Source organism: Ruditapes philippinarum, unplaced genomic scaffold (assembly GCF_026571515.1).
Source record: "Ruditapes philippinarum isolate M1 unplaced genomic scaffold, ASM2657151v2 ctg6478_1_1_1_1, whole genome shotgun sequence".
In the NCBI taxonomy this organism is placed as follows: Eukaryota; Metazoa; Mollusca; class Bivalvia; order Venerida; family Veneridae; genus Ruditapes; species Ruditapes philippinarum.
This window is the reverse complement of record NW_026859857.1, coordinates 1-13,166: the sequence shown is the minus strand read 5'-3', so window position 1 is coordinate 13,166 and position 13,166 is coordinate 1. Positions and strand designations below refer to the sequence as shown.

General features: G+C 31.4%; 1 protein-coding gene across 2 annotated transcripts; it reads right to left on the bottom strand.

The window, feature by feature from the left end:
* Window positions 1-6,930: 6,930 nt before the first annotated feature.
* Window positions 6,931-13,160, bottom strand: LOC132758129 (beta-1,3-galactosyl-O-glycosyl-glycoprotein beta-1,6-N-acetylglucosaminyltransferase-like). 2 transcript variants are annotated; one of them, XM_060749643.1, is made up of 3 exons: window positions 12,796-13,160; window positions 7,857-8,988; window positions 6,931-7,304 (listed from the first exon to the last, which is right to left on the bottom strand). In XM_060749643.1, the coding sequence occupies exons 2-3, from the start codon at window positions 8,938-8,940 to the stop codon at window positions 7,021-7,023; spliced, it is 1,368 nt and encodes a 455-aa protein (XP_060605626.1). In that variant the 5' UTR covers window positions 8,941-8,988; window positions 12,796-13,160; the 3' UTR covers window positions 6,931-7,020. The 2 variants fall into 2 exon arrangements, with proteins under 2 accessions (XP_060605626.1, XP_060605625.1); XM_060749642.1 differs by having other exon boundaries at window positions 7,857-8,995; window positions 12,797-13,160.
* Window positions 13,161-13,166: the final 6 nt, after the last annotated feature.

The window sequence follows — 13,166 nt, the reverse complement described above, 5'->3', positions numbered from 1 at the left end:
TATTTTTATGAAAATCTAAACTTTGTATTAATTAGTAATTATTCCATAGTGGACGATTATTATCGTGTTTAACGTTGCATATTTTGCATATTATCTACAAAAGTTTAAAAGCTTATCATTTGTCGAAATATACGGAAATACCCATTACTATGTTCAGAGACATAGATAACATATTTATGTTATCTACATCTCTGCTATGTTTTTGTTTGCCACAAATACTAGTATATGTAGACAAAATAGTAGTACTAAGTATTACTTTCATTATAAATAATTATATAATTAATAATTAAATAAATAGATACTTATACATTTCCTATCCAAGACGAAAATTGTTTACCCTCTGTACGGCACTATGAGTTTAATACAAACATTTATTAACTTTTATAATGTACATGTTATCAGCTGATCACAGGAAGAAAAAACGTGCTGAATGTGAAATTATTCGATAATGGGGCTTTAAACAATGACCGCTTTATATTTTGATTTTTATTGCTTAAAGGATCAAGATCTGGGGCGTGGCTCTTTTTACAGACGATGACAACGAAAAATACTGGATACGCTCGTCTGTTTATTTTTGTATCGGTATTACGTATCTGGGGTGGATATCATGTATCAGTTTGTGAAGCAGACGAAACATGCAGAAAATTAAGCAAACTATATTTAATTAACATAAATATTTTTCTCATAGAAAACACGTGCCCTATGTTTTTTTATCAGTTAATATGTTTCATTTTATACGAATTTATTTAAGTTTGATATTGGGTTGGAAGCTACAAGCTTACTGAAACACTCTGGAGTCCGTGCCTGCAACTAACCAATACAAAATAATGAGCGTAAAGTTTCTTTCTCGAGGAAACAACGGCTTGCCCTTGACTGACGGGGTTTACACCGAGCGGCCAGCAGTCCTTAGATTTCTAATCAGACGCGTTAATCACTCGGACACGCATATGTTTTGCTATCGCATTCATCAAATACTAGTAGTACTAAAAACAGAAGCAAAAAAATATTGTTAATTAAGAGTTTGTTTGTTTTAATGATTAATTTCATAATATACATGTAATACACTTAGGACGCCGTAATACCGGAAATAAATTTATTTTGCAACGGAAACTGCATAAGACATTAAAGATCCCGTAAATCATTTTTTATGGTTTTATATAATAAATAGTATGCTCAAATGAAGATTTATCAATATTGTACGTTCCAAAAAGCATTATTTGAAAAGATATTAACGAATTTACATTTTGTGTCAATAAAGGGAAGTAATTAGAAACTCATTTTCGATAAAGTCTAAGCCATTTTTTCAGAAAAGAAATGAATGCGATATATTTTTATGATTACTTATAACGTTTATAAACATTTGAAAATTTAACATATTCTTGGATGTTAGAAATGTTTTAGAAGACTAATTATACACAAATATAAAATTTCACTTAAGTGCTGTTACAAATACCGGATCTTTAATACAATTAAATGTCCGAACAATTGACACAGAATATCTGCCGTTTAAATTAGATGCCCTCTTGTAAAGTGAAGTACCTTTTTGTTCAGCACAAATGGGCACACAGGGGGAATAATGGTGTATGGCGACCGGCATGAAAATCGCTCAGTGGATTTATGTATGGGTAAGAGTTCGTATTAAGACGACCGTAGGGAGTCTTATCGGACTCTTACCCATATAACTGCAAATCGGCTCTTACAACTCGATATCAGATAAAAATATAGAAAGTGTCACCTCTTTAATTAAGCATAACATTATTTTTCCCCAGCAGTCACGTACAAACAAGGATGGGGTCCAATTACTTAATCTGGCATGTAAAACAATGAGTTTTCAACAATACCTAGTATTTTTGATGCAATTCATTCCTGTCATATGAAACAAAATAATGTTTTGCTTACTTTTTCTAGAAAATATAAAACAGTCAGCAATTAATAATTGACATTTTTCATAGAGTTTAAAGGATATCAAAAAGTTACTGTGTTCACATTTGTCTCTGCGAGCTGAGCTCCACGTGCATTATCTATGTAATAAATTTGAATGTATCCTCACATTGCTACAGTGTTATCAGCCTTTTTAGAAACACCTGACCTGGCTATTTAGAATATGCCAATCACAATTTTCAATATCAGCACTGGTTTCTTCATGAAATAGCGGCTACACTAATTACTGCCGAGTAAGAGCCGATTTGCAGTTATATACAATAAATGAAACAAACAGACTATTTATGATACCTTGTATATATTTATATAGTAAACTAGTGCTAGATAGTAATTATGTTCTTGGTGATCAAGGTGAGATTATTTTATGATAATTTGATCATTATTGGCCAAGCAAATATGCCAAACGCCTGATAATTAAACCATACAATAGATTAACAAAAATAGGGAAAAATAATCAATTCAATTTAAGTAATAAGTGAAAGAAGTGTCAGTACAAGTAATATTTTGTTGTTTTTCGTGTGATGAAAGCAATAAATGTTATTCTCATCATTATCATTATGAATAAATAAATAAATAAATAAATAAATAAATAAATAAATAAATAAATAAATAAATAAATAAATAAATAGATAAATAAATAAATAAATAAATAAATAAATAAAAAAATAAATAAATGAATAAATAAATTATAAATGATTAAAAACACGTTGAAATTGGGCCCTAAAATTATAAAAGTCTCTACCGGAAGAAAATAAGGTTTTTTTAGCTAGAGTGGCGATGGACTGAACTAGTGACCTACACACTGGTATACCACTGGACTGCTGCGACCAAAACGGTTGTATATTACTGAACTTAGCACTGCCACCCACTTTAAAGCTACTTTACAACATTTTTATAAATAAAAAATGTATATGATGTTATTATCCCAGACACAATGCACGTAAACACACTGAAAACTCCCTTTACCGGAAAAGCTGAAATATTTACTGCGCCAATGTGTTCGTACCAATTAATTTAAAACTAATAAATTAAATTAAAATATATTCTTTACTTTGTTTAAGAAGATTTTATTACATTCTTTTTAATCTCATTACATTTTCATAAGATGTATGTTTAAATGCACATTCTTGATAGGAAAATTATTTATAATACGCTAGCAATGACGCTTCTCTAAACACAAAATTGTATGCAAATGATGGTTGATTATTGTTTTTGCTTTAAATTCGCTTTTTAGTAAGCATTGATTAAGAATGGGCACGTAAATGAATGTTTTGAAAACATGTTCAGATTAAAAGACAGAGGTTAAACTATTCAAAATTAGTGATTTTTATTGTTTTTTCTTCAGAGTATAACCTGTTACTAGTTATAGAAGGTCAGTGTTTCTGCTCAAGCCAACCACGAATAAATTAAAACACGAGCAAGAACCTGCATGAGCCTTCCTGTGTTGATAAATGGCTTTATGCAATCCAAATGAAAAATATTGTGTTTCATTTTACGCGATGTACTTGTAAATTTTAATATAACAGGGTCAAAATAAGGACCCGTCTTTCTCTATACCGTGCCTTAACCCATTACTTCATGAGCATTTTGTGAAAAATGGCTGTTTTCATTGAAAAGTCTCCCGTTACAAGTTCAAATTGCTATAATACTATAAAAACTGCTTCAACACTAATCAAACTTGGCACAAATGTTGACTGGACCTTTGTCCTTGCAACAACATGCTCAGGCTTAAATTTTCTGTTACCATGGCAACGAGGGGTCATCTCAAAATTGCCAAAAATCACTATTTTGCGTTGATTTTTTCCATCATAATTGATTTCAAAGTGCTGCAACTTCTCAATGGATTGAGATAGAGTCAAATGCTTTTCAGCGTTGGTCACACGTTACCTTATGATCAATCTGGGGTCATTTATAGCCTCTCACAAGTCCAAAATTTTCTTGGCGATGAGGGGGACTCCGCCCCCCTTCAAACCCCTGATGTATCTTTTGGTTGGGGGGCCGCGCCGAAAAACTGGTCACTTTTTTTAACAACATTTCTCAAACAAAAACAAGTGTTAAGGGCCTAAATAATGCATTTTTTCACCATTTGAGACAACAAAAGGGGGGGGGGGTGAAAAAGGCGTTAAAAGGCGTGTATATGAAGTAATGGGTTAAATAATACAGACAGTAAGAAAAGAGGAGTTTTGACCTCACATAAAAATCAAACCCGATTGTCTTAACTTCGTCTGTGAAAATAAAACATGTTTTTATACCAAATTCAACGTTCTTAGGTTCAATACACTTAGTGAAGCTAATAACTTGAAAAGAATTGTGTTACAATCTTCAAATATCACACGGAATAAAATATATAGATTACCGTCGGAGGTTGAACCTGTCAGCAACGCGGGAGTTAGCCAAGCAATTATATAAAACTTCTGTAGAAATTTCTTCAACATCTGCTGTTAATGTTTTTTCTAAGAAAATTAGGTTAAACTGAAATATATACAACCATTGGAATTTATGTTACTAATTTGTTTTTCTAATTAAATTTTACATTAACTATTACAAATTTAATGAAACAAGTCTGGGATTATTTTGTAAGTAACCGTTCGCGTGTTTAATACCACGTGCAGTAACATGAATCTATACCAATCGAATTACTACTTTTGAGAAATAATTAAATAATTACACAAATGTCCAAGGAAAAAAAACTCTGAAAATTACGAGAGTTGTTGAATAAAAGCCAGCTCATTGTTCATTTGTATAAATCAAGCACCGCCTCCGTGGTCGAGGGGTTAGAGTCGATGACTTCAAATCCAGTTACCTCTCTGGCGTGGGTTCGATCCCCGGGAGATGCTTTGGTAGTTTAGCGCGGAGGAAGGTAGTCTAGTACTGGTGTAACTATCCAGGGACGATGGTTAGGAACCTACCCGCCTACATGACTGAAATACTGTTGGGAAAAGGCGTAAAATGAACCAAACAAAGTATAAATCAAGGCGGAAATGATATAGCATAAGGCTAAAAAGTCATTAGATACTTTCATTTCCGTGACACTTAATGAATATATATACAATATCAGTTATCGCCACTTATCGCAAATTATCACCACTTATGATAAAAGCAGATCATATTATACACTTTAATTGCATTGCATATATGAAATAACAAGGCATTGTCCCAGATTACAGAACAGAACGGCACATTCATCGTAACATACTTACAAAATTGATACACTTACATTAAGTATAATACAGTCCCATGATTAACATTTATTTATTTATAAGTATCGACTCGCAATATCACATACATTAATTTATTTAAATTGAATAGAATTACATGATATTTTAAACATGCAATATTCATTATTTTTTATTCTGGAGCATTAACTTATATATGTGTAAATATGTGTAGCAGATGCTGTGAAAGTCATAGCAAGTTTAGTATTAACAGCTAAATTTGTGAGAATTGTTCTTTTATCATATTAATAGTTCTGTTAATTTAAGCATGATTAGTTTAACATAATAATACCATTTTATGCACAATTTCCTTAACTCAATATAACATGGACAAATAAAAAAAATGATATTCGTCTTCAATGTCGTGCTTATCACAGTATAAACAATAACGTTGATTCCCTGGGTACTGTATCTACCGGTAGGAATTTTCAAATAATTGGAAGACAACATTTAATGTATTAGATGATATCTTAAATTAGAAGGCAAAATATCCAAGAACTTTTTATTTTCAAAACCACTTTTAACAGAATTATATACTTCTAACACTGGACTGTTTTTCGTACTTACCCATTGGCCACCCTTAAACAAAACTATCGATAATCCGTTGTTATATAAATTATATATATTATATAAAAACGTTTTCAGGCGTATCACGCACATATGCAAAACCATAATCAAATCAGATTATTTTCCTTTTCACATGTGACAAACAGTCTTTCTTTCCCTTAAAACAATCATCTTATGCAATTTTATACGCGTGCTGTATTATACTATATGCTTCAGTCAGTTCAAACAATTATTTAGATATTTTTTCTTATCTCATTATATAAAGAAGATATCGTGCAAGTTCACCATATACAGCCGTTGAACATGTCGTTGTTTCGACCTTTAATATTACTATTTCTTTTTATAAATTAGCGGTGCATTCTTTCAAATTCCTTTGATTTACTGAATCCCCATACCACTGATGCATAATTTAAAATCGAACCAATAAATGAATCAAACAATTGACAAATAATTTTAGGCCTTAATCGATATTTTCGATAATAAATAAGTAACATAATTATTTAAGTTTTTCCTTTTTCTAAAAACAAACAAATAAACGGCAAATAAAACATTGATAGCCACTTGTAACAGATAAGATAACATAGGATCATTTATGTGAGTCCTCTTATTAGTTAACATACATGGTGTCATGGTTTTTATAATCCAAAACTAAGAAATTCTATTTGTTATCATTAATACTGGACTGTCGGGTATTTCCGAAATGACATATTCTCGTTATAGATAATAGGATCGTTCGTAAGTTTGTTTAACTTTTAAATATTGGGAATACTGGAGTAAATATCACAATCATTTTCTATTTATCAGAGGTTAGATATTTGCATTCGTACCTAGTTGGAATAATGTACAATTTCCTCATTTAAAAGGGAAACAAATAGCTACCTATCTCAGTCAGTAAAGATCGAGTTGTCTTTCATTATTTTAAGTAGTAGAAAGAGCATCGAAACACGAGGCTATGCCCCTCCCTCGTACAAATCAGATTGCCGGGTGTTCTGAATTCTTTTTTACATTAAACCACCTTTTATGATATTCACTTTCATCAATGATGATTATGAAAAAATGATGATTGATGATGATGATTACGATACATCTGATTATGTTAAAAGAACAAGATGATAGTGAAGATCATGAAAGGAGGTTTGGTGTAAAAAACGATTCTGAAAGACATTCATGTTGACGAATACACAACTAGTTGAAACACAGTGACAAAAAATTCGTTATTTTTTCTTTTTAATTTTTATTTCAATGTAAGTCGCCTTAAAAATATAAATCTGAAAGAGTAACATTAAATAAATAAAGATTATCTAGCTATTGCAAATTTCTTGTATCTTTTTACATATCTAACGCCTTCTTGATTAAGCGTTTTATTTTGAATCCATTCTTCCATACACATATAAGCAATCGGGTCATATTCAATGTCAAACTTATCAGCAATGAGTTCATATCTGTCTTTTAATGCTGGAAGGTCAAGGGCACTGAACACACAGACGTTATGCACGTAATGTTTTTCTTTGCATCTTGACAATAATGTAGTGGCTTTCCACCCAATATAACGCCCGGAGAACGGCTTCTTGTCAGGATTACCTAAAACAGAATTTGATTTAGCAGAATTAGGTAAACTCTAATACATGTAACTTGATAAAATAATAAATATTATTATATACGTACGACCCCGGCTTTATTTTTCAGGCTCCGGCAGCAACTTCTTGAGCGGTCGCAAAATTTTAAGCATGCCAAATGAAAAAAAAAAATAAAAAAATAAAAATGAAAAATAAAAAAATGAAAATAAATAAAAAATGCCGGAAGACAAGGCGAATGTTCATTTATTAGATAAATTTGTAAACTTCTTGGTAAAAATGTGCAACTTTGAGGTGACTTTGTGTGTGGATCGGATGACATCGTGTGATCTTCGGTAGAAATCATGCATGTGTGGATCGGATGTGATCTTGTGACCTTCTGTAGGAATCGTACTCGCTTCGGCTGTTGAGAGGCTGTCGACCAGTTTCGGGGCCACCTTCGCGCGATATTTAAAATTCCATTTTCGCATGCCCATCTGGTGTCAATTTCGGGACAGCGTGAGGCCTGCAGATTGCACATTGGTCATTAACATTAACAATAATATTGAGTAATACACACCTTTAAAACCACCAGGTGTTTCAAGAAATGGGTTACTGTACAGATTATTCAAAGTTGCCCAGTAATGTTCGTCGGGAGTTAACGTATCAGTCGACCATGCTAGCAAAGCCCGAGCTCTCTCGTCCTCGAGGACAAACTCAACAAATGCCCGGCTGAAGACATTATACGCATTGCCCTTTGTAATTTTTAAGCCGTACGGCGGATCTTCTTTTGCCTTTTTCGTATGTATGATGTATCCAGATTTACTCTTCATATCGATGTAAGTAAAATGTTTTTGTTTAAACCTTTGATTGTCTATATCAATGAATACTTCGTGTATATCATTAGCTCCGTCAAATTCATTCAATATTTGAACTGTTTGTAAATTCGTCATAATAGGGAACTCGCTGGCGGCCATATTGAGTAGATATTTCCATTCAAAGTTTCGTTCTATGTGATCTTTCATACAATTAATATCTGCAACTAATCGCGTATAACTTGCGTATATGATATATTCAAGTTTAGATGCTATGAACACATTGTCAAAACAGCCAGTTAACAGTGTCATTGTTTCTAAAACGTCGTCTGGCGTTTTCTTATCAACATGTATACAATACTGGTTCTGTGGTCTATATATTGCACGCAAAAGTCGTTCAAACTGTTCAATATTTCTATGAAACAAAATATTGTATGCAATAGGGAAATCCTGCTCTAATTTTGTAACTGGAGCAGCAAAGAATCCTCGGGATTTCTTGTATTCTTCACAGTTTAGCGACAACACTCTAAATTCATCGTCTTCACGGTTTTTAAAATGCCGGACATTTCTAAGGTAATCACTGGCACGATTTATCTCTGAGTTGTCGCCCTTGAATAGTTTATCACAGTTAAATGTTCTAAGAACCGGGTTAAGTTGTGGGTCTGTCAAATACTGTGCAGTTTGAGATCGTTGTGAAGTTTGCTTTTTATTCGTAAACATTATGGGTCCATCGTAGAATACACTTTGGGTTGACTTTTCAAGCCACATATGGGAGAAGACAAGGGACAGGCACATTATCAAGGACACGTAGGTGAAGTATCTCACGAATTTGATCCGTAAAAACCTCATGACGTCACTCACAACCGCTACGTTATCTTCAGATATCTTTTTTATATAGATCTACCTGCAGAATAAACAATAAATAAAAATATGTTTGTTTTCACAAAGTCTGTCCAAAGTGAAAGTAGGCCAAAATGCATATAACAACAAAGCTCACATTGTTATATGATGAGCCATTTGCAAGTACACTTTAAGGACAATTATAAACAAAAATAAAAATGATAACAATAAGAATATTGACCTTGAATCATTTTTATTTTTGTTTAAAATAGTCTTTTAAAACATAGAACTGGAAGTGCACTTGCAAATGGCTCATCTTATAACAATGTGAGCTTTGTTGTTATATGCATTTTGGCCTACTTTCACTTTGGACAGACTTTTTGAAAACAAACATGGCTGACAAAGCACAATCACCTTAAGTGAAAAAAAAGATCATCACCATTAACATAATCATCAACACCATTAACAATGACGACCTAGAAAACAAAAACAATCACCATAAAGCTACACATGTACAACAGCAAAATCAAATAATAATAATAATAATAAAAAAAACAACAGACCTCAGCAATACATTGTAGTATAAACACAAAATTCCGTTTACTCTACATTATTATTTCATTGGCATTTAGAAAGGTATCTATTTATGTACAGTATCATTTGTAAATTCCAATTCTGTCATTTGTAGTGTTGTTTAAAATTGTTTTAATGTTTGAACTTGATACATTATAGCACAAATGTCAAAAGCAAATAAGACAATAACAATATTTTTAAAGAGGTTTTAAAAAAGTTAAAAAAAAAATAAAAAAAATAAAGAGGTTTTAAAAAAGTTAAAAAAAAACAAAAACAAAAAAAAAACAACAACAACAACATCACCAGCTACAACATCATCATTATTATCACCGTCATCATCAAAAATAACACTTCCATAAGACGAAAGCGACTAGCAACAATAACAACAGTAACAAATCAATTAATTACGTTGCATTCCAACAGTAAAAGCTGTAAAAATAATGCACAGAGAGCGATTTGGTTCCCCATTAATAAGTTTTTGAAAAGTAATTATGTCTACTCTCACCTTTTCTGTGAAGCTTATTTCATTTACTTCACATGACGTGAAAGTAACTGATTCCCTTACTGTTTGAAACAAGCAATTTTCAAATGTTAGAACGTATCATATTCCCAACAGTAAGGTGTATTTTTTAATATAATAGATATGCCATTTTTTTCTTTCTCATTAACACTTTGAAATTAGATCATTAATTGGAGTCGGCCCAATAGTTAGTTCAAATTATAATTAATGTTAACCTCTTTACAGCGTATGCTAAAGTTAATTAACTACATAATAAAAATTATTTAAGATAAACACAAAATCAAAAAATTATCAAAGAAATATGTCAAGCGAAAATAAATTTGGGCGTCACCGAGTTGAATTTGTTACCGAATTATCTATTTATTTTTGTTATTTTAGATAAAATTATAAAAACTATTTATTTCTGTCATTTTGAGAATTTATGGTCTTGTCAGCGATGTAGGGTCATTATGGATTTTAGTTTTGTTACTGGGATATCCAGATTACATTTTTATTTAAATATATGAGGTGTTTATAGACTTTGTTTCCTTATGTTTGCTACAGCAAATATTCAGGAATTCGACAAATTACACTTTTAAAGACATTTGCGACTATTGACTTAAGGTAAAAACAAAAAGGTTACAAACAAAAAAACCCCAAAAAACACACAAAAACAAAACAACAAATAAGAAGAACAACAAAAACAGCAAAACAACCAATTAAAACCCGTTCAATTTCATAACTCAGCCAAATTTCTATATATTTTTAAAAATTTGGTCTCGATAAATAAAGTAAAGATATATGTATGCAATGACATCTTTCAAATTAAGCAGTGTTATAGGAAGACACAGGAAAAATTTTCATTTCTCCGTTTTGAGTTTTTTTGATTTAGTATTCTGTAAATGTCCTCAAAATGGATACATTAGGCAGTCACAGGAACAAAACTTTTCTCCTTATGAATAATAAAGTGGTAGTTTCCTTACTTGACCCACGTGGGTCAGGTTAGAGCGTTAATATTTAAAAATAGTTTTCACCGTGAACTCTGGAAACGTTAAAGAACATGTCAATTATTGACTTAAACTTGTTTCAATCATACTTTATCCACAATATCTGTTATTGTAACTTCCAGGGTTTGTTCAAGTCACAAGACTTGTTTTAGAACTACTAGGTGATTCTGTTGGCAACTAAACTAAAAATATATTATAGAAAATTACGTAGAAATTATTGCTGGGAGTTCAAAAAATGTCATGAGGTATGATAAGAGTAGTATATAGGAACATTTTAATAGTTTTATAATTTTTTGCCTGAGTATCCCTTTAAGTATTTTGTTATATACGAACACTAAACAACCTGTGAAATCTAACACACATTCTTATCAAACATTGAAATTTCTACTATAGAATCGCTTAAAAGAGGCAATGTTGCGTAAGAAATACTATTGCATCTGTAAAAATTAAATGATCTATGACACTCACCAACGAAAATCCCGTCTAAATGTATTTTATACCGCAGCTAAACGAAGAAATGCACAACGAAATTTTTATTCTTCTCTCATGCCTCCCTAACAAATATTTTATCCGGAACACTCTACCTTTATTGTTTAAATGATCATGGCTCTACGATAAAATTAGAGTATTCCGGGTAAAGTTTGTGTGCAGTGACGAAGAAAATACCCGTTTTATATTAAAAATTTTTGTTCGTGTAGCTGCGGTATAAAGATGATAAAGACGGGATTTTCATTGGTGAGTGTCATCGATCGTTTAGGTTTTTACAGATGCAATCAATATTATATTTCTTACCCAACATAATTGCCTCTTTTTAGCGATTCAGTCGTGAAAATTTCAATGTTGACGTGAATCAGATCTTGTCAGATTTCAGGTTACCGACTGTTTCAGTATAAAACAAAATACTTAACACTTAATATGGAAGATGTCATGGCATACATATATCGATACTCTAGTTATCGAGACCTAGTTTGTAAAAATATATAGTGATTTGGCTGAGTTATGACATTAAATGTAAATTTGGGTAGAAAAGCGCGAAAGAGTTGCTATCCTTGTTAAACTTATACTATAGGCCCTTTGAACGATGACATCACAAGCACATGCTGCCAGAAGTTAGCAGATTAAGAACCAATATTTATATTCATTATATAGCAGCAGAATTTTTAAATTCTAATCACTTTATTATTAGTGGATCGATTTTTCAGATTCTTATATCATTTTTAATATTTTTGAAATATAAGCAGATTTTCAATTTTTGCTTTAAAAAAAGAAAGTTCAGCTACTTTTCAACTGTCATTTCAATAGTTTTCTAGCACCAAGTTTAACTCTTTACCTAGAAAAAATGAAAACGTTTTACCCGGTTTTAATTCATTTTTTAATGTAAAATATATGAGTAAAATGATTTTTCTAATGATATAATATACTAACCTGTTACATGAAAAATAAGTTTGTTATTATAAATATAAATTTACTATATTTTTCATTTTGTCAGCCACCATATTTTTTGCAAACCATCCGAAAGTAACCTGTATCTCTTATCAGCAATTCGTTACTATTAATAGATTTCATAACAATAACATGAAACATGCCTATGGAGATATAATGAAAATTGTGTGATAGTGTCATATATTATTGTTATTATGAATTCTTAACGTGGAAATAGACTTTAGATAATTTTTTTGGGGGTTGTAACAGGACTTGAGGCCCGGGGAACAGTATAGGGGATAATATTTGATCAAAGCGTCTTATCCCAGTGATTTATTATACAATAGAAATTAAAAATACATACCTGATATTACGTAAGACTTTAACGGCACTCCATTTCCTTTACAATATCACTCTGACTACATGAAATATTCTTGATGCACGTCTTTCTAAAATATGTTTCCATTTCGCATCCAGCGGCTGTATACACGTGACATATTCTATTTATAAACCCAATATTCATAATTCCATGTTGCTAATTTCTTATCTAGGCACCATGTGCAGTTATTTTCTTTATCTCCCGTAAGATTCGAAAAAACATTCCTATGCTGAACTCTTGTTTGCTATATATATTGATTCAACATTTATTTTGTCGAAAGCAACATTATTTAACTTTTTTCGTTCATAACATTATCCAGACCCTAAACATTTTGTTTTTAACATTCAAATGATTT

Coding starts and splice junctions, on each gene's coding strand:
- LOC132758129 (XM_060749643.1), bottom strand. CDS start 8,940: ATGAGGTTTTTACGGATCAAATTCGTGAGATACTTCACCTACGTGTCC. Junction 7,305..7,856: donor AACACCTGGTGGTTTTAAAG/GTGTGTATTACT, acceptor ATTCTGTTTTAG/GTAATCCTGACAAGAAGCCG.